At 37.3% G+C, this 22374-nt stretch overlaps 2 protein-coding genes across 4 annotated transcripts in view; both read left to right on the forward strand.

Annotated features, from left to right (window-relative positions):
• Window positions 1-2115, forward strand: part of msh3 (mutS homolog 3 (E. coli)) — a 41422-nt gene extending 39307 nt beyond the window's left edge. For both annotated transcript variants that reach the window (XM_016674058.1, XM_007557480.2), the window contains one exon: window positions 1813-2115. In XM_016674058.1, coding sequence (XP_016529544.1) covers window positions 1813-1894 — 82 coding nt within the window. In that variant the 3' untranslated portion in view covers window positions 1895-2115. The remainder of the gene's footprint in view (window positions 1-1812) is intronic.
• A 1604-nt stretch (window positions 2116-3719) lies between these two features.
• Window positions 3720-22374, forward strand: part of rasgrf2b (Ras protein-specific guanine nucleotide-releasing factor 2b) — a 57184-nt gene continuing 38529 nt past the window's right edge. Inside the window, exon 1 of one of the 2 annotated variants that reach the window (XM_007557481.2) lies at window positions 3720-4520. In XM_007557481.2, coding sequence (XP_007557543.1) covers window positions 4245-4520 — 276 coding nt within the window. In that variant the 5' untranslated portion in view covers window positions 3720-4244. The remainder of the gene's footprint in view (window positions 4521-22374) is intronic. The other variant, XM_007557483.2, reaches the window with a different exon arrangement.

A 22374-nucleotide genomic window follows, 5' to 3' on the forward strand; every position in this document is an offset into this window, starting at 1 on the left:
CAATAGCATAAAACAGAACAGAAATATCCTTTTACTGTCCCACAGTTTGGAAATTCAGGTGTACCAACAGCAAATGGAAGAATGCATATTCAAACTAAGATAAAAACTATAAAAACAGAAAAATAACAGGTAAGGAAAAAAAACACAAGAGAAAAATACTGTACAGTTATTAAGAATAGCATACTTTTGAATTCTGTAACTGAGTATGGTTGCTTAGAAATGCATAAAATGTTTTTTGTGTATGTCTCCATAAACACCTGCATGTTGCTGTGGGTTCCTCTGTGACTTCCTGGGTGAATCATTGAATATTGGCTACTGCAGGAAAGTTTCCAAATTGTTGGATGCTTTTTTTCCAATTGTGGCTCAGAAATTGGATCACTGATGTCCCAGTGATCCAATGGAAATGGCTTTGTAACTATTCCCTGATGGACGTCAAATACTTTGGTTCTCAAAAACACCAAATGTTCTTGATTTACATTTAAATCAAGAACATTTGAATCTTGATTTAAGAATCTAATATTTCTGTGTCTCTGATTTGTGACACAGAAAATGTAAATCAGAGACAGTGTTTCTGTGTCTCTGATTTACATTTTGATTTAAATGTAAATCAAATGTTCTTGATTTACATTTGAATCAAGAACATTTGATGTTTTCTTTTTGAGCATTTTTTAGCCTACTTTTTGTTGTTAGAAAGGTTTATTGATTTTACAGGTTTATTAGTAATCAGGACTCCGTATGGCTAGTAATGTTTAGTGACAAAGTGATATTTAACTCAACGTTTTGAATATGTTTTTTCTTTTAATGAATGAAAACATTTGAAAAGTGCATTGTGTTCACTCAGTTTTCTCTTGAGAATCAAATCCGGTTGATTTGAAACATTTAGATGTGACAAAACAGCCAAAAATATAAGAAATTTGATTTGACTTTTTTATACCACTGTATTTTTCTGTTTATTACAATAATATATTCTCAAATTTCAGTTCTGATGGTTAAAAAAAAACAAAACACATTTTTATCTTTGCAGTCACAAAGGTATTTGCAATTTATTTTTTGAGGGAAGTAAGTTTTACTCCCTAAAAGAGGCCTACATTAATAATAATAAACTATTATTATTAGAGTTTTAATAATTTACATTGAAATTTGGTTGGATTTGCACTCTTGAAGCTGAAGACAACATATTCTGTCCTCAAAGCCACTGGAGTCCACAGTCATTTTAGCTGGATGAACATGGGAGCTGCTGATATCAGCTTTCTGACGGAAAGGCTTTTCTGTGAAGAAGCTGAAGTGCAAAAAAAAAATGTTCTGAGTGACTTTGGACACATCACTGAGTTTGTATATTAAATTTAAAACCCATCTGATTGATGCTGACGCAGAAGGCTTCTCTGTTGGAGTTCAACACACAATTCCTGTGTGGCTCAAATTCAGCTTAGTACTGAGTGATGAGATGGAGGTTTGGATAATTGTTAGTGTTTTACCAATAAATCAGCATATTGATGTCATTTTCTGTATATAACATACAGACTGCTGCATGGCTGTTTATTCTCTAACCTCTTCACCACATAAAAAAAATGTCAACACTACACACACACACACACACAGCCACTCGATCAGAGTAATCCTTCTTATATTAAATGTGTTTATGTTAGATGCGTATGTCCAACAAAAGACGGAGAGGAATTGAGTGTAGACTTCATTTTATTTCCACATAAATCTTTGAGACTGCAGCATTTTTGTTTCTGTAATATCTAAAGGAAACACAATATTTTCTAGTCCCGGATGGTTAATGTTTTTGGTGTTTCTGTGTCTCTGCAGGAAGTATAAGAAACTTCTCTCAGCTCTTTGGAGCATCTGCGACAAATCCTCCCTCAAAAAATGGCTGCAGTCGAACTCTTGACGTCTCAACAGCTACAACCATCGACCTGAAATACTTCCAAGAAATAAATCATGCCATCAATGACTGAACATTTTTAATGGTCACAAAAGAGCTTGTTGATTATGCAGTTTTAAGCCCCTCAGGTTCTGGTAGCTGTCATCACAATAGTTGATACTAAAGGATCACGTTTTACCTCCAGCTGTGTGGTGTCCATGTGTTCGACGATCAAATAAAGAAAAATGAAATACCTGTCTTATTTTATTACCTTTTAAACTGGAGTTCTTTTGGTGAATATTGAAATCATTGCTGAGACTTTGGAAACCCAATATTCTTTAAAAAAAAAAGGAGTATGCAAGTAAAGTGGAATGCATTCAAATAATCCTAATATTTAAGTTTTATTTCTTTGTTAGTGTTTTTGTTTCAAGCTAAATTGAAACAAAATGCCTTTATTGGAGGGCTTCACTTATTGTTGAACGGTTCTGGACCGTTCAACATTTTAATAACACCCCGATTTTATTTTCTACACAGTTAAGTGGTTTTTTATTGCATGCACACTAATTGCATGGACTTCATATAATGCCAGTACAACTAAGAACACAGTTTTGCTTTCAGCAGTTTGCATTTATGATGATGGTGTTTAATGATAATACCCCCTCGATCTCGGCCATAATAGACTAAACACCCAACTCATGTAAGATCACTTCAGTTAGGCATTGACAGTTGTTTTAAAATTATATTTTATATATTTCTTACATAAGATCTGACTGAAGAACATTTTGTGGGTTTATGTAAATCTGATGTGTCGTTATTTGGAAGCAAATTTAATACATGATTAAAATGAAGCTAAAATTGCTAAGTGAATTCCAAACATCATGCAACGTTATTGGAAATGCTCCGCCATTAAGGCATAAACTCTGTTTTTTCCCCCTTTTTCCCTTGCAAAGGAAAATGAATCAAAAGTACTTGAAGCATAAAATGTGAAACTTCAACTCTAGTTTGCAACAATCCACAGAGATCTCAAAGCACTTTAAAAAACAAGTCCGGCTCAGTTCAAACGCTTATGAATGCAGTTCAGGCCAGACCAGTCATATAGTTGGTTTCATATTTAGTTATATCCAAGATGTTGGATTCTTTTGGTATTATTTCAGAATGTAACTTGTGATAAATGCCCCCACATTAACCCTGATCTGTCTGCAGGCCTCAAGTGCAGTTCAACTTTGCATCAAACGTTTTATTTTTCACCAGGATAAAATTATTGCCAACATGATTTTCTTACAATGGAAAATGTTAAGTAAATACAAACCATTTGTCCTTTTGCAACCAAATCTTTATAAGTAGAACCTCGTCTATCCATAGTTACTCAAATGCTGACTTTGCTGCACCTAAATCGGCTTTTAGGTGGCTAAATATACAAACAAACGTTTTCAAAGAAATTCACCCAAATCAGGTTTGTGTGACTGAGAAAGAAATTTGTCAAAACCGAGCCAAAAAAGTCTTTGAAAATTCGATGCAATTCTGTTAATACAACAAATTTTATATAAAACAAAGCAAACCAAAAAAAGCTATAGCTTTATTTGCTTGATTTTAGTCTTTTTCCGCTTGACCTGTAAAATGACTCAACGATTTTGTCCCGTGACAAAAATGTTGCACACCTTGATCTTAGGCCTTCATATAACAGCTGTATTTATGCTGAGATTAAAACACACAGGTGGAATTTATTCACTAACGAGAGTAAAGGATGGTGAGTTGAAAAACAGAACTGTAATCGAAAATGTAAAGAAAAAAAAATCAGCAACATTATAATTATAATTATAATTATAATATAATTATTTGCTTGTTAAGCAGAGATAAATGAACAGTTGCCACTGAGGACCTCTGTGAGTTCCATCTCTGCATCTCTCACCCCCCCGGAGAAACAAGCAACTCTCGCTCCGCCTTTAAATCCACCAACTCCAGGATCCGCGCGCATCACGGAGAGGGAGACGGATAGAGAGACCTTGAGAGACTGCGCCACTGAGCGCAGGAGAGAGAGGGACAGAGTTAACCGCTGCCAAAGCGGATTACTGCGCGTCGCCTCTGTGATTCTTTCTCTTTGTCTCCCGCTTGAGGGTTTCCCCCTCCTGCTCTCTCAATCGTTTCTTCTTAGAGGAGAGAACCATGGCTTTATTATTAAGTGCGTGTTGGCTCGGCGCATCTTTGCAATGAGTTTCTCCGCTGCTGCGCTTCCGTCACCGCGGCAACTTTTCCGTGCGCCACGGCGCCACTGAGGCGCTTCTCGGTGGGAAAGTTTTACATGAAGCCCGCGGGGACCATGGGCTCTCGGTGAAAGCTCCCACTTTCTCCCCTCTGCCTTTCAAGCCGCGCGGCAAAAATGCAGAAGAGCGTCCGCTACAACGAAGGGCACGCACTGTTCCTGTCGGTGGTGGCGCGTAAAGAGGGCACCAAGCGCGGCTACCTGAGCAAGAAGACGGCGGAGAACAGCCGGTGGTCGGAGAAGTTCTTCGCCCTCTACCAGAATGTACTGTTCTACTTTGAGAACGAGCAGAGCGCGCGACCAGCGGGGATTTACCTGTTGGAGGGATGCACCTGCGAGCGCACGCCTGCGCCAAAAATATCCACGACCGGGAAGGAGGCGCTGGAGAAACAGGTGAGGTATTTTTTTTTTTCATTTCTTCTAATTTATTAATTTGTTAAGGTGTTTGAAATAAACAAATCCCAAACATTCAGTCACTCAGATTGAATGTTCCTTAATCAGATTAAAATTGTGACACAGAGAAAGGTTACACCGGTACATCCGGATAATTAGGAACAGCATCCATATTTTTGTTTGTACAAGACACAGTTTTTCATTCCACTCAACGTCCCAGCGCTTAAGTAACACACAGCTGAGGTTTTATATGTGCAAGTTATCACTGTTGTAGCTTCTGCGCTGTTTTTTCGACCACTCTCTCTTGTTCAGAATATTACAGCTGAGTGGAAGGAAAAAGTGTGGCACAGAAAGGTACACAAGCAACAAGCATACATACAAGCAGCCTTGAGAGGACTGAGAAGGCAATCCATTCACAAGTTTTATAGATTCACAAAGCACAAACTGCATTTGCATCACAATTCAAGAGCCACCGTTCATAGACATATTCAAGTCATGGGCTACAACAGATTTATTATTTGTGGTAAGATATTCCTAAACTGGAGATAACATCAGAATGATAAGGAGAACGTGAACAGGCTGTTGCTCAGGTGTCCAAACTCCTATTTTGAATTAAAAGTAAAATTAGCATTTTATTAGAAGTTCTAGTGTCTGCAGGAAGGCGTTGCTTGAGGTCCAGTAGTGAGTTTCCCACAGTCAGTGGAGAGTCGTGTCATCTGCTGGTGTCCAATGTTCATCATCTGGTCTTAGCACAAACATCTACCTGGAAATGTTAGAGCTCTTTGAACGTCCCTCGGCTGACGAGTTTGATGGAGATGCTGATTTTATTTTCCAACAGGATTGGACTCCTGCTCACACAGGACTGATCCCTGTTTCAATGGCCGTGGTTCTTGATTGGCCAGCAAAGGGGCCTGACCTGAACGCCTTAAAGAATCTATGAAGTATCGAAGAAGATACGATTAATCAGAGCTAATAACTTAGAAAATCTGATGGTCAACCTGGGGTTCCTGAACGCCTCACAGACCTTTCACTTTTTAAATTAAATTACTAAACAGATTTACTCAAAGATATTAATTGAGAGACACATGCACATGAAAATGGAAGATGTGTTGGTGGGAAAGGTGTCTCATTCCACAGGCTGGGTGGATGAACGGTGGAAGGGGAATTTCCACCCTCTTTTACCTTATTTAGAAAATGCTATTTCTCTGCTTTGTCATCAAGTTTATTGTTGTTTTTCAGAGCTCAAGTACTATTTTGTCTGACAGTTACCTTGTTTAAATTCTGTATATACTATATTTTTTATTTTCCATCTTTTATTACATGTAAAGTGTTTTAAAATATTTATCCATACATATGTTGTTTTGTGTTAAATATTGACACATATTAAATACTAATAGGACAGTGCTGAGACCCCGTGGTGGACAGCTAACAGTCTTGTAACTTAGACTGCCTTCATATTATGTTACATTTCAGGTATGACTGCATTGAATTCAGTTTATAGAAACATTTCTGCAGACTATGTAGGCATATCTCTTTATCTTCAGTTTCTATTGTTCTATTAAATCTCTATTTAAAGGTACAGACTCAGAAATATTGTTAAGAGGTAGGCACAAATAACAAATAACGATGTTTAAACGATGAGAGCTTATATAACATGTTTTCTATCATCCATCCTTATAGTAGAAGTCATGTAAGACTCTAATCATGTTGGCAAACAACATCTTGGTGTTTCATGGTGAGACATCAAAAATGAACTCCTGTACTCGTTTCCATCTGATTAAAATTTCACAATAAGTGTCACATTTGTGGTGCAGTTTGCAGATGGAGAACAATATTGCAGATCCTGCTATAATCTTTAGAAACTGAAATAGGAACAACATGTGTTTTTGTAAAACAAACAAACAAACAAACAAACAAAAACACCCCTGACGATTTACTGAACTTTAGTTTATATTTAGAAGTTAAAATATTTATAGACTTTGAACTTAAACTTCCAAGTGTCAAAATGGGATTTTTTTTCCTGACACCAACATGAAGCAAATAAAAATGAGTAACATTTGTAAACACCCACTTTTGACTCTGATACCCCTAAATAAAACCCAGTGGAAACAATTGTTCTCGGAAATCACCTAGTTAGTAATTTGAGTTTTCTTCAGTGCATTTACATCTCAGTATATATACAGCAGTGAGCAGGGATGAAGCTGTGGAGCAGTTCAAGACAGCGTTGGGTTATAAAACAATATACAAAGCTTCCAAATCTCATACAGAGGAATGTTAAGTTCAGTATCTGAAAATAGAGAGTGACACAGCTGCAAACCTGCAATCCTTTTCCTTTACTTAGTAGACTGGACATGGAGAGCATTAATGAGAAGCTGCCAGCATGCCAGCGGTAACTCTGGAGGAGTTGCAGAGATGCACGACACAAGTGGGAGAATCTGCTGACAAGGCAATTTATAGAGATGAATCCCACAAGCTGAGCTTTATGAAAGAGTGGCAGGAAGAAAACACATTTATACTCATTTTCCATTTGCCACAAGCCATATAGAGGATTCAGCAGGAAATATGGAAGATTAGATCATAACTTAACTTTTTGACAGACATGCAAATTCCTATATATAGTGCTATGTATTGTTATGTGTACACATAGCATTCCAGAAAGAAAACCCGTTAGAGGATGCAAAACACCGGAGCCTGGGGCAGAAACTTATCAGCAGGACAACCACCTCATATTTACAGCCAAAGCTGTATTGGAAGGTTTTAGGCCAAAGAGTAAAGATGTTTAATTAAAGCCAATTAAGGTCTAGGTCTAAATTCAGTTCTGCAAAACCTGAGAAAAAAACCATGATGTTCACAGGTCCTACTCATCCAATCTGTCTGAGATTGAGCTATTTTACAAAGAATTACCAGTCAACTCTGAGGAGTGAGATACAAATACATAAGACAGTTTCTAGATTTTATTTTATTTTTGCAAAAAATCTAAATATTATGTATCATTTCCCTTCATATCATATCTATCCCATTAGAATACATGATGTAAAAAAGTGAATGAATACTTTTTGTAAGGAACAGTAATTCAAGACTCCCAGTGTGCAGTTCAAAGACTGTAGGGAAAATGAGATTAGGCATTTAAACATTTAGAGTAACTTTGTTTTTCTTATTTAAAAATAAGAAACAGAGAAAGTTGTTCAGAGCACAAGAACATTTTCCGTACAATTTGCTATATAGAGATTTTATTAAAGCAACATTGCTTTTTTTTAACCTCCAGCTGTGTGCAAAACCAGTGACGTAATCTCAGAGCTGTATAATTGGTATATGGAAATGTGCAGCAAGCCTTGCATAACACAAAGATGCAAATCACAATAAAACTACGACCAGTGAAGCAACATAAAAATATTCTATTTTATCAGCCTAAGCAGGAAAATCAAACAACTTGAAGGCCTTCATTAAGTTCCCAGTTTGCCAGACAATGTTTAGGTTTTTCTGAAAGTCTTGTTTGTGCTGCAGGTTCTGTTTCAACTGGACTCTTCCTAATCTCCAGCTCTGTAAAAAAACAGAAGCTCTGCCTTTGTGATCTAAATTACAAAGTTGAAATAAAGCTCTGCGGATTTAAATAATTTATGCTTGTGCAACCTGGATTCGTACTTGCAAGCCAGCAGCTGAATGTTTCTGGGTCAGTTCTTTGTGCATTAAATTAGTGATAAGCAGTGGGATACTTTGGACTGGAAATGTTGTGGACTGGAAGTTCTTCACATCACGGTTGCTCCGGCAGCATCGGCACATGGGGAATTACAATTCGCAAATGTTTTTACTGAGAATGAAGCTACTGAAAAAATGAGTCAAAAGGCAGGTTTTTGGCTATTTCACATTCACATTTATCCCTGTCTATCCCAGAAAATGCAAGGAAAAGTATAATTTTTCATCCATATGTACCGTTTAAGTTTAGCCTGAACAAAAACATTGGAACTAAGCTTTGGATCGCCTATTTGATGTAGGCTTTGTTATCTGTCTTTTCAACAAAACTTTTCGTTACGGGATTCTTTTACTCCAGCGTAACTGTAATAAAACAAAAACATAGTTTTTTGGCACAGCCCACACAGCTGTATTGGTGAATGTTGTGTGCATGAGGAATGTGATACTTATTTATTCATGGCTAACTTAACTACTGTGTTTGAAAATTTGCATTTTGCAATTAATCGACAGTTTGATACTGTTTGATTTGAAATCTCCTGTAGTTAAAAATCATCTAAAATGTAAGATGGACAACCTCAAAGTTGGAGTTTGTTGGCAATACACAGCCAGCTAAGAATGGAAAACTGAGACTCCAATTAGCACAGGCCTACTGAAATCAGACAGCAGACCAGAAACTGTTACCTGATCTCATGAGTCCTGATTTTAGTTGCAATGTTCAGATGGTGACATCAGAAATTTATAAACATAAAAGCCTGGATCCATTCTGCTTTGTATTAATTAAAATTTCATTTCATTTCATTTCATTTCATTATTAATGACTGAGGCTGGTAGTAGTGATGTAAAGGTGTGAGAGATATTGTCTTGGCACAGTTTAGGCGTCTTTACGCCAGCTGAGCACCGTTTAAACGTCACAGCTCACCTCATTGTTTATGTCCATCACAGTGTGCGTACCCTCAGTTACAAGAATAGCAACTATTCTTGCTATTCAGGAATAGTTTTTTTGAGTCTCAAGAAACTTGAGTAGTTTCTAGAGGATCCTGTGCTAATGGCGGAGAAACAACCGACCATTTACAGAACTGTTTATCCATCGTCATTGATGGCCAAGCTAACTAGCCTGAGCATTCTTCAACATTTCCCAGCAGATCAAGTTGTTTTTGCTCTATTAGCACATTTAGCAGCAAGTGCAGGAGGTTGATTGACAGCGCCAAGACACTCCTCCTGCTTCTGATTGGTTGTTTTTGACCGGGAGCGGTGCATTTCCTCAGATGACAACAGTAGCTCAGGGAAGAAGAGGAGGAGCTCTTGACGATTTTAATAAATATGTCAAGAACATATTTTTAAAAGTTACATACTGCAGCTTTAATGGATTATGTCATCTTCAAAATACAGCTCTGTTGTTTAAACAAAACATTACAAGTCAGTTATTTTCTCCTTTTCCATTATATGCGTTTTTCTTTAAACTTTTTGTTGGAAGCAGTTCATTAGAGTTGTATGCATACTGGCAGTGGGGTAGCGTCATTACACAAGAACACATCTTTGTAACGGAGTTACTACTGAACAGAGCAAGTTGCCATGCCATGCGGTTCTTCTGTTGCCGGCACAGATGTCGGCGTAAAATCTGTTTTGTCTGATGTTCCAGAGCTTGGCAGTGATGTCTTATTTTGTCGCCTTTTATTCTTCCACTCTCTCTCCCACTCTTTTCTCACCCTGACACTGCAGCTGTGGTGTTTAATTGGGGTTATTTTCAATCTGTCCGCAGGTAAAAATCTTTGGCTCTGATGTGTAAGTGAGTCCACAAACAGACTCGCAGAAAATAAGTAACGGTAGCGTGTTTTCTCTGATGCCGGCTCATGTTTTAATCAAGCAGCATTTCAAAACTTGGCCATCTTTCGTTGCTTATGTGAAAACAAAACAAAGTGAGGCCTTTCCTGGTTCTGTCAGTTGCTCTTTCTCTTCTTGGTTTGTCTGTGCGGCAGAGTCAGTCTGGCAGCAACCTGCAGCATCACACCCCCACAGTAAGCCACACAAATGACACACAGCTCCAGCCTCCCTTCCTTTCTCTCTGTTTTGCTCTTCAGACCCTCCAGATAATTTGGCGAGCGTTCGCAGCAGTCTGAATGGTTTCCACAGCGACTGTGGGTATGCGTTGCTGATGTGAACAAGCATGTAAAGGGGCCAATAGATCTGACACAGCTCAGGGAGTCCATGAAGCAGGAGCAGATGATAATCATGAAAGTGATTTTTTTTTTTCCTGATAGCTGCTCATACATCAAACTTTGCTGACAGTTGACATTAATGTGAAATTAATGGGGTGGCAATAAAACAACTGTTCAGTTTGAGGATAGAATGAATTTATATTTTATTTGTCACTAACCATGGAGATTTGTGTGGTTGCAGCAGCAGAGGACGAGACTGAATGCAGAAAGAAATAGTTTACCTAGAAGTCTATTGAAGTCTATGGAAGTAAGTCTGAAAGAATATGATTTCAAGGATTTAGTGACGGGTTAAACAGCATATTATACATACATTTTTGTGATATTTTACACAATAAAATTAAAATAGTTGGAAAACTTGCATTGTGATGAAAATCTTCACCAGCAGAAGATTTTTGCCGGTGAAGATTTTTCATGTTCACGCATGAGAAATCTTCATGTTCACACATAGTTTTATTCAAATACTTTTGACATTTCTTGTGAAAGTGAAAACAATTTTGACTTCTTATTTAAATTTGGTAAATTTGAGATTTTTTTTTCTCACCCAGCAAACAGGTCGGCGATGAAGATGCAGAGAAGTTAAAAGAGATTTAGGTCATAAAACAATATGCCAAGCTTTGAACAACAAACGCAGCACTTTCCCAGACAGCATCTGAAAATGGAAAGAGTATGACACAGCTGTGTCCACGTGTTTTAATCTCAGAATAAATTGAGTTGTTCTCAGAGGTTGGTTAGAGTATCCTAGAGAGAAAACAGCACCAAGGAGGCAGAGGGAGGCAGAGTTATTAGCGAACAATATCTGAAGCTTTGGACATCAAATTATTCTAAAATGGAGAGTGTGGCAAAATAGAAAACTTACATGTAGGGAACACAGAAAACATGAAAGAAGTAGTTCCGGTCTGGCTGGACTACATTTTACTTTTCGGCCTAATTTAAAATGTTACATGATGGAAACAAAGCCTGGCCATCACCCTGAATACCAGAGGTGGGATGCAGTGAAGCACAACTAGCTGGTTTAATTTACTTGAGTACATTTTTCACGTATCTGTACTTTACTTAAATAGATTTAATCATGGATACTTTCGACTTTTACTCCACTACATTTGACATTAAGTATCTGCACTTTCTACACTGCTACATTTCTTTGTGTTGCATTACATGTTACATTCACATCACATAATTTTTTTTTTTTGCCTTATTAGTTTGAAAGTAATCAGTGACTTATTCAACAGGCAACTCCATGTTTTGGTTCCAAGTTTTGAAAATGTTTTCAGGGAATTAAAATTGATTGAAGATGGATGGGACTAAATATGGGGTAGAAAACCTGCCTCAAAAGAGTTAAGACTAGGGCAGATGTTACCTGCCCGTCAGCAAGAAAACAACATCATACAGCCAGACCAACAGTGGACAAAGAATATTGATGTTCTAAAATGGTCCAGTCAAAGTCCAGACCTAAATCCAAGTGCTAGTAGAGATAAGCCGTGCTACAAAAGACATCCAGCTGTTTCTACAACAGAGCTGAATGCAAGTACAGGCCACTCCTTTCATACTTTTATTTGTAGAAAATGTTTGAAAATAACCATTTTCATTCCGTTTAGCGATAAGGCACCACCCTGTTTTGCTACATCACAGAAAACGGATTTTCTGTGATGTAGTGTATATACTTTAAGATATAAAGTATATACACTACAGTAGTGTATCTTAAAGTTTATGGTTGTAAGTTGTAACATAATGTGAAAAAGTTCATACTGGACCTATTTTTCAAGGATGAAAAGGTGGGATCAGACTTAAGAGGGGTCATAACTATTGCTGATGTATTTGAGTGGGCTATGTTTGTGTGCATGTGCTTGTGGTTAGTTCCCGTTACGAAGCGCTACTAGCCTCTCACAGCTTAGTGTTTTCTCTGATGTGCACTAATTGGAGCTGATTCTTCATTTATTCCCAGAGTCTTATCCGCTTTCCTCTTCAGGGCTGTTTGTAATTTCCTCTCTTGTTTTTTTCTCAAGTGCCAGAGCCATTATGGGCTTCGGTAGCGTTAGAATTTAAAACTGTCCTCTTCATTTTGAAATGCTGTGAAATTAAAGTGCAGATTGCACTGAGGGACGGTTCTACTATCCAAGAAACGCTTCTGGTTCAAAAAAGGCTCATTAACATATTCTCCTTCCGTTTGAAAAAAGCTGTAACAGGATTACGATGAGCTTCTTTTAAAGAAACTAAGCAGGATTTCATGAAATATTCTCATGTATATTCTCTTCAATCTCTGAAACGTAGAGCTAAAATCTAAAGATAATAACCTTATAATTCTGTAGAGACAGAAAACAGAAAAATACCCTGTGAAATTGATTGAACTGCTGTTTTGGCTACACCATGCACCAATATTTTTGTTTTGAAAAAAAAAATACAGATACAGATTGCATACTAGTTTATTTTTTTCTTTAAGGCCAGCAAAAATCTAAATTCTCCATAAATATGGTTGAATGGTGTTATAAAGATTTCCTCAGATGCAATATTTGTTGTTTTCTGTGTGTTTTATTTGTGATGAAGCTGCTTTAAAACTGAATACGGTGAATAAATGAACAATAGATTTACTTACCACTGAGCATTGAAGCTAATCCCACTGCAAACACTTTAAACCTCCACTAGAATCCTTCAAAATGCTCCTGTTTGCTGTGCTAGTTTTCTAAAATCATTAGTTTGACCTTTAAACTCAACAAACTCAATGAATTTTGGTTTTTATCTATAATTCACTGATGGAAAAAACGTATAAAGTAATAAATTTTTAGCTCTGGAGTTTTGCATACCAGGACATAATTGAAATGATCTGGTCTTCAACCGCTCACTAAGTTATTTAACATGTGGAAAAACTAAGTACACCACTTTATTCAGGAACTTTCTGAACCACAGTTGTCAGCAGGTAATCTGAATAGTTTCTGCCTGATTCTAGTAATATATTACACTGTTGTGTGGGAATTTTAGACCATTAAAGTTTGTGGGTTTATGCTTTTGCACAAGTCTGCAAATCAACAAAACAACTAAGCTTCTTGTTGCAGAGATGGTGAATGAAAGGTGTATTTAATTAGCTTCACCTGGCTGCCACTTTTCCACTGTAACCTTTTAGGAGCAACAATTTATTGTTGTTCTGCTTTATTTTACACACAACTTTTCAAAGTAAGGTGATGTGTGTTTTTTCTTCTCTTTTTGTTAAACTCGAGGTAAAATTAGGTCATTTTAGAATCTGGTAAAGACCAAATAGCTCAATTATGCTCTTACATTCCCATTGACTTTGGTGAAAATTAGTTTAAATCATTTGTCTGAGTCCAACGTGGAATAAAAACAACTTGTCAGTTCAACCCCCAAAATTTTCATGGAACCATTGAATAGAAGAAAATTGTTTACTTTCTTTTCTCCATGATTTTATTCTCAGTAATCATTTATTGCAGGGGTCAACAACTCCAGTCCTCCAAACCTTCCATCCTGCAACTTTTAGATGCATCCCAGCTCCATCACACAGGGATCAAAAGGCTGAACTACCTCTTGGGCTGTCAGCTAGTTTCGCAAAGACCTGGTCATTAACCATTCATTTGATTCAGGTGTGCTGAAGTTGGGACGTCTTCAGAAGTACCAGGACACCGGCACTGCATGACTGGAGTCCAATCTATTGTTGTAAAACATCTGGTGAGAACTGAAAATGTACTTTGCCACTTTCTTGTTGTGCCTCACTGATTTGGATGAAGCTGCTGGGACTAGACTCAGTCATAATCCCTATCAGTTGGGACAAGCTGTCGCAGATTAGACAGTCGAGAGAAAAAAATGAACAAAAACATCAGACTTGAATTTCTCTCTGCTTTCTCTTCTCCTAAGTTGCAGCTTACTGGTTTGTGTTGACAGCCTGATAATTTAAGATCATTACGTGTAAATCATATTCACCTCAGTATTGCTGATATTAATAAGGTCGTGTTGAGAAGAAAAAGATGTACACATTTTATGATGTAAGGAAGGTTTTATTGCTTGTGTTTCTGGGGACTGCTTTTATTTGATCAGGTTAGGAGCAATTCTCAAGAACATCATAAAACAGATTCATGGTGTTCTGATATGTTGTCTCGCACTGTGGGACTCAAAGGACATCCTCTTTATATTCCATATCTTTGGCATCCAAACAGCAGGATATTTTGCTCCAACTGCTCCTAGCAATATTGAGAAAGTAGAACTATAAAACAAAAAAGCAGACAATGGGACTATGAGTCTGCAGACATATCTTATTGTCCATGGGTGCATGCAAGGTGGGAAACTGCAAAACAAAAGTGTTTTGTGCTTTAATATCAAAGTTGTGACTCATCTGTGCATCTAGATTGATTCCTAACCTGTAGTTTTCGATAAGACATTTAACTGCACAGAGAACAATAAAACCAGCAGGACATGAGTTGTTAATTCAGTGATTGTTAACTGTGACATCATGGGGTGGATTCAGTGGCTCCAAATATTATCACTTTATCAGATTTAGATAAAAACAAAGTTATGTTTCTGCTCTTGCGTGGAACTTTATGTAAATGTTTGTGCTGATTCCTTGTTTGTGGAGAATCCTCCACCGGTCAGAGAAACCACCCTGCTTCACTTTGGGGGCATGTTGTACACACCTGCTGAAATCACAACTAGAGCTTCCTCTTAAAGGTGCAAATAACACAACAATTAGACATGTCTGAGCTTGGAAAATATTATCAGAGCAGACAAATTTGGCTAAATGCAAAACCTTTTTTAGGAAAACATACATCACTTCAAACCGTTCGCAATCGGAACAAATAGTCCAACAGCAACAGGAAACAGGTGGATAACCTGGAAGCACACATTAACCAAATTTCAGCTGTGAAAATGCAAAGTCACACTTTTACAATATGTGTGAGAATATTTCTGGACTCATCACCATATGGTTGCATGGCAACTGGAGGAGGCTCTGGGAGGATTTCCTCAAATAAAAAAAAGAGGTTGTTGTATTTTACAATTAGAAATAGTAACTGAAAGTAGTAAATATTTGCCAGTGAATCTTCTGAACCTGAATTTCAAGCATCGCAGCATACTCAGCGGTTCAGGGGAGAGCCGGGAGACCAGACATTGCATTGGGGGGATCGGACTTCAGATTGTTTGCAAGTTACTCAAAAGATGTTCGCACACACCAAATTAAATGTCAGAATTTAACCAAACGTGGACGTCTCTGCACTATTGAAGAAAATCTGCTAAACAAATAAACAGGCAGACAAAGAACACACAAACTGCACAGATAAAGGCTAAAGGACCTACTACTGTGATGTTTATAGCTGTGAGGTGAAAGTGCTACTTGCACCTTTGTGCTGCTCAGTCAGTAAACAAACTCGATTTAATGTTCCAATTCCTACAGGGCATTTAGGATCTGGTGAAACCCATCTGTTGTAGCAGTATTATGCTGAGCTGCAACAGCCAAGGCCTCATTCTTGGCACACATGTCTCCATCTAATCCGGCCAAGGATCAAATAAGGAGATTCTAATCTGACAAAATGTACCTGTAGGGTACAACATGCTCCAGAGCTCTCTGCAGTGTTATTCCTAATGGCAAGTATGATGGATGACACTGCAGTAAATAAGTTTAAATGTGTATTTCTGAGTCTGCAAGATTTTCATTATGTTAGTGGTTTGGTTGTTTTGCTCTTGTCCTTGGAGCATTTCATAAGGCTTCATTCAGCATATTATTATTATTATTATTATTATTATTATTATTCAGCATATTATTGCCCCTGTGGGAGCAACAGGAGCTGAGGAATCAAAGGATATGCAGATGGGAGAGGCTGTTTTTTATTTCTTCCCAATAACTTAATATATGGAGCTTCTAATACATTTAGTGGCAATTTTAAGCTACAACAGAGTTTTGGGGGAAAATATGTGACTTCTCTATTCATTTCACCATATTCCTGGAATAATCACAGGGAGTTCGTAAACTATACAGCCACATCCTCTAACGATATTGATTTTTTGATAAAAAGATGAAGAGTAGATATGCCATACTTTTTTCTTGAGAGGCCAATAACGCCCATCCTCTTTTATTTCTTATTGTGTCTATGTTTTAATAGTTTTTATTTGCATAGTTGTTACTTTGACCATGTAAAAGAAATTTCAGATTTTTTAGCAACCTTCATTTATTTATTTATAAATAAATAAATGAAGGTTGTTAGGAAAATTGGAGGATATAAATGCTGCATGGTAATCCTGGAAGAAAACCTTTTAGCGGCTGCAGAAATCTTGAGACTGAGATGGAGATTCAGAATGTGAGCAAATGCGAGGAGCACTTTTCAGATTTTTTTCAGAAGTATTGAAACGCAGTGTCTGTGTCCTGTCTTGTGTTGATCTGTCACATGCAAGCTCCTTAAAAATACACTGAAGTTTGCAAATAAGAAAATGAGTAAAAATCCATTTTGTTATTTGCAAAATGGATTTTTTGCAAAAAATAGATTTTTTGCAAAAAAAAAAAAAAAATCAGTGCCTTAATCAGTTCCTTAAGGTACCTATAATAATCAGTACCTTAATAATCAGTACCTTAAGGCACTGATTATTATGGTCTCCAACTCATTGTAAAGCTGTATTAGAGAGGCCCAAAACTATGGCACAGAAGGTTCGGGGTCTGAATCTGGGCCTTGGGTCTTTCTGCATGGAGTTTGCATGTTCTCCTTGTGCATGAGTGGATTCTCCCCAGGTACTCTGGCTTCTTCACACAGTTCAAAACATAACTGTTAGGTTAACTGGTCTCTCTGACTTGATTGCATGTGTGTATAGTTGCTTGTGTTTTTTCTTTGCATTGCCCTGTGACTGACTTTGACCTGTCCAGAGTGTCTCTCTAAGTGACAGCCAAAGATAGGCCCTGCACAAAAAAGGCAGGTATAGACAATGGATGGATGGGTTCAAAACTAGTGAACAAAAATGTCTAAATTTACACATGCATTTTATAAACTAAGAATCCAAATAATGCTGTAAAAGCTCAGTGGCAGTTTATCTAATGTGTTTATCTAATGTGTTTGTTGAATGTATTTGCGTACACACTGACATCTAATCACACCTTTAACACTCAGCGTTCAGATTTCTCTCTTATAAGCTGAACACAATCAAAACAGCAAAATGCTTCCTGCTTTTAGAGTCTGATTGAGAGAAGGGGGGGCAAAAAACAAGGCCCATCTGTGGTACCGTGGTACCAGACGGCGCAGTGGCATCATTGGTGCTTATTTTGGTCTCTAGTCATTTGTGGATCCCAACACTGATTCACTTATTCCTGCTACAGCATGACATCTCTGCATCCCTGAAGCCATGTTGTGCAAAAAAAAATTTCACCAAGTCCAAATTAATTTTTAAGCCTATATTTGGCGATAAAGAGAAAAGCATCTGAGCCCTGTCGAACAAAGAATGCTTTTTTTTGTCTCAGACCTTTTTCTCTCCTCTCACTTCAAGCAAATCAGAATTACTAATAGAACGCTGCCTGTGAATAATAAGAAATTCTGCCATTCATTGTGCTTGTTTCTCTCTTTGGCACAACACACTCCTTTATGTCATTCTGTCACAGTCTTGTTGTTATATGACAGCCGCGAAGATTGGAGGGGAAAAAAGTAGTTTCATGTGGGTGTTAAATTGATTGTTTGTAACATGAAAAAAGAAGGAGCAGGGAAGGTTCTCAAGCTATTTTTTTTAGCCTTCCCCTTTTCTCTCGTTCTTTATTAGTCTCAGTGAAATTTCCTACAGTGCAACGAAGCCTGGAGGGATGGAAGATATGTTTGAGCTGATGTGAACGGAAAAGAGCTGGTAGACCTGAAAGCAGCGACAGAGTCAGGAAGCAAAGCAAAAGGGTCCGATTAGGGTTCAGACCTCTCATTATATTTATGACATCCGCAGGAACAACCCAGCCTCTGCAGTTTCTCCCGCTGTCTAATGAGAACATGGTAGAGTATGGCTGAATCCAGTACTGCAAAGCTTCGATGCTACAGTCTGATCCAGATGCAGCAACATTAATCTTTAATGATCGCCCCGGGGCTGTTGGGTCACTGCTTCTGCAAGAGTTGATGGCATATAAACTTAGGAATCTGATGCTCAAATTGATATAAAAAAAATGATTGGCAATAATATTAAAACAAAGTTAGTTTTACTGTAGATAAAATAACTTTAACTGAATTTAGGCCATAAAATGTAACAGAGGTGAGCTATTTTTTAAAAAAAAGGACATTCATGGTGCAGAAAGGTTTCTGTTTCTTCAGTAGAGAATCTACTTTGCTGGTAGATATGCAGTGGACCTTTGGTATTTGCAGGGGTTAGAGATCACAAACGCTTACACAACAGTCCAAAGACCAAATACACATGTTGTTTTTATTTTAATTATGTAAAGCACTTTGAAATGCCTTGCTGCTGAAATGTGCTATACAAATAAAATTTGATTGATTGATTGATTGATACACCTTAATACTCATTCATGCTGCGTCTGACCACACAGAGGACTTTGTTGTGCTCAGACAACATTCAAGCAAAGGTCGGAGACACTGAGTCTAGACAAACAAGTGATGTATGGATTTAAGCACATGATGTGGAAAGTAAGCATGTGATAATTTTGTAAGATGCACACGTTGGAGAATGCCTGATGTTTGGTGTTCAGAGCCCTTTAAGAGGGAGGCAGTGCAGAGATCAAAGGAGGACGAGTTTTATTGGCTTATTCCCTCTGACCAGTCTCTAAATATTGGGCTTGCTGAATCTGTAAATTTGGATTGCTCCATAAAGATGTTTACTTTTTAAGTCTGGCTTACAGAGTCTTTATTAATACATCTCACAGAGACATATTATGGACAACTCCCAAATACACTTCATTACGTACAGTGGGAAGCGTCTTACGACTACAGTAACGCTAACGTCTGCAGTCTTATCTCCGCTCTTGGAACTACAGCCAATTGCTCCTGGCTGCTACTTTACTTCTAATCTCTTAAAAGGCAATATAAGTGCACTTTGTGTTTCACCCAAAATGTTTTAATTGTGCTTTTTTTGTTCAATAAATTGTGCTCAGTGTATTTTAATAACCTGAGAACACAATTTTATATTGTAGTCAGTAAAACATTTGACTATAAAGGGGGTTTATTTTCTTTTCACCATACCTACAAATACTATTAATTTCCTGGATATTGTTGAAATCATCAAATAAAACGTAAAAAATAACATTTTTGCAATGATTTATGATATTAATTTGTATGCTTTGGTGTTTAATGCATTAATTCAGCGCCGTTTTCTGTAGCACTTGCGATAATTCACAGATTTGGGTTGCTGGTTGTGTTAACCAAGTATTTTAATGGTGGCCCATTCAAACCACAAATCCAATGATTGCAAAGAGTTGCTGAAAGAGTTTTGTCAACAGAGAAAAGTAAATTCTGTCATTTTAATTTATTTAAAGCTGCCTCATCTGCAGAGCTGTGAAAAATGTCTTACCCTCCTACAGATTTCTTCTGGTTTACTTTTTTGTCTCACTTAAATATTTTTGGTTCACGAAAGAAATTTTAATGTCAAACTAAGATAACTTGAGCAAATACAAAAAGTGTCAAATGATGATTTATTTTATTAAGTTGAAAACTATCCAGGACAACCTTGCAGGGCTGTGAGTTTTCAAATAGGACAGAAAAAACATAAATAGAAACTTTTTGCTTGGCCTAGTCAAATTAAAGTGAAATGCTGTGGAAACAGACTGTTCCTGCTTGAATGCCACCAAATGCCTCCACAGTGATATAAAAGACTCGTTGCCAGATTTCACAAAGGTTTGATGCTGCCTGAGCCAGTTATGAGGATCAGAGGGTCATTACCTTTTTACAGGGCCAGGCTGTTTTAAACAGCTTCATTACCATAATAAATCAAGTCATTGTGTGCATTTACTCCAGCTGTAATGTTCTGATAGTAAAATCTGCTTGATGGTCTAAAACAATTAGGTGTGACAAAAAATAAATAAATAAAACACTGAGGAAATCTGCAAAGCAGAAAACAGTTTTTTTTGTGGTACTATACCTGCAGGCTGGATAGTGAGTAGGAAAAAAAAAAGACAATTTCACAAGCAATCTGTTGCACATTTTCAAATGTCAGTGTGTTGGTGAAACAACCCATCAGCTGCCTAATGAGTCAGCATAGAGCCTTTTGCAAGATGGGCAAAGTAAGCCCTGCCTATCACCATGCATCTTATTAGCAGGAGGGTTAATCAGTTGGAAGACTGAACATTTCTTTTTAGTCTTCTCTCGGCAGCTGTAGGGAGTTTTCACACCTGGAGGAAAGTGGATTAACGACCATTAATATTTGGCACAGAAGTGCAAAAACATAAAAATTGCATAAAAATCTGCAAGGATGCAACTTACAACCAACAAGCAGGACCTAAAATTGAAACGTAAATAAATAAAAATAAATAAATACTACCTTATTCAAGGATTTCTTTGGTTTTAACATTTTGCCACCTTACAACTGCAGACTTAAAAAAAAAATAGAAAAGCAAATATCCATCATCATGCCAATTAAAATCCACTCCACATCCTTTGGTTTAAGAGTTTTTCTGCTGTGGACAAAAAGCATTTGAGACCTTGACTTTTGTATATTTTACCAAATACCAGGAAAGAGATCATATTACATGAGAATATATAATACTGTATTTTAAGCTTCATTGTCAGCACTAGTCTGAAATGTGTTGTGCATCACAGCACTATCATATGCAAACATACAGACAGAAACAAAATTAAGCAAATTACACATCATAAAATGAGTAGATGATGTAATGTTGCAGGTAATGTTCCACGTTTAGCTTCAGGATTGACTGAAGAAAAGAAGCATTCCTCAGTTTAACCTTAATAAACTTTGGGGCCCTGTATCTTCAACATGACAGAGGGTCACAGTCTGAATTATCCAGAGCGCTGTTGGGGTTACAGGTGATATTATAGGCTTCACTAAATATATTAGGAAGATTCATAAAGTTAGAGATTCACAATGCTAGAGCAAGTTTTTATTTGATGAAGCAGTTTAGATTTTTAGCAGTGAACAACAACAACAATGCAAACTGCTCATTATCACTGAGGTATAAAACAAAAGAAGACATTTTTCACTTGCTCTGAAAGACCTCAGGCGTCAAATGAAATATGTTTTATCTCTTTACAAACCTCTTCAATGTGGATTTTTATAGACACCAGATATATCACGACTCCTAAGTTTTTATAGAATAGCACCTGATTGAGCATCCTATGAAAATGATGTATGGTGTCCTTTAAAATGCCATCTACTCTGCACACACTGGACTCTGCTTAGATGACCTGCAGATGCATCGGTGAGACTCCAGTGATCTTTTCAGCAGCTCTCACTATCCTGTTGTGATTGTGCCTCACTGTGTGCTGATGCCAAACCAGGATGTGATACAACATGTGAGAATCCATTACTGCATTGATGTCTCAGTTGAATGCTGTTATGGCTGGGATGAAAACGCTCACATTTTTAAGTCTGTGAAGGAAGTGCTAACGTTGTAGTGGTTATTTCTTGACAGTCGTGGTGTTTTTCTCATCAGTCCGGTGGATCCCCAAAAGCCTGGATTAATCGTGTTGAAATAACCAGCTAATTTAGTAATCAATTAATTGTTAACTGGAATATACAGACTCAAAAAAGAGGCTATGTGGCTGAAAGAAAAACACACAAAGCAGTAATTAACAGTTTAAGGTAAAAAGTGTAATTTTTTAAAAAATGATTTCAATGTAAAAAAGATGTGCCATTTTTTATGAACTTAAGCAATGAATTGGAACAATCGATAGATTTATCGATTACTAAAAAAACCATTTGTTGCAGCTCTATTTGGAAGTAATTTTCCCATTTTTTTTTTTTTGCTCTCTTTGTACATTTGGCAGTAAAACTCTCTCACAGGCCTCTGCCGCGATGCTTGACAGTGTATTCTCTGTTCT

This window comes from Poecilia formosa, unplaced genomic scaffold (assembly GCF_000485575.1).
Source record: "Poecilia formosa unplaced genomic scaffold, Poecilia_formosa-5.1.2 Scaffold89, whole genome shotgun sequence".
NCBI classification, from domain to species: Eukaryota; Metazoa; Chordata; class Actinopteri; order Cyprinodontiformes; family Poeciliidae; genus Poecilia; species Poecilia formosa.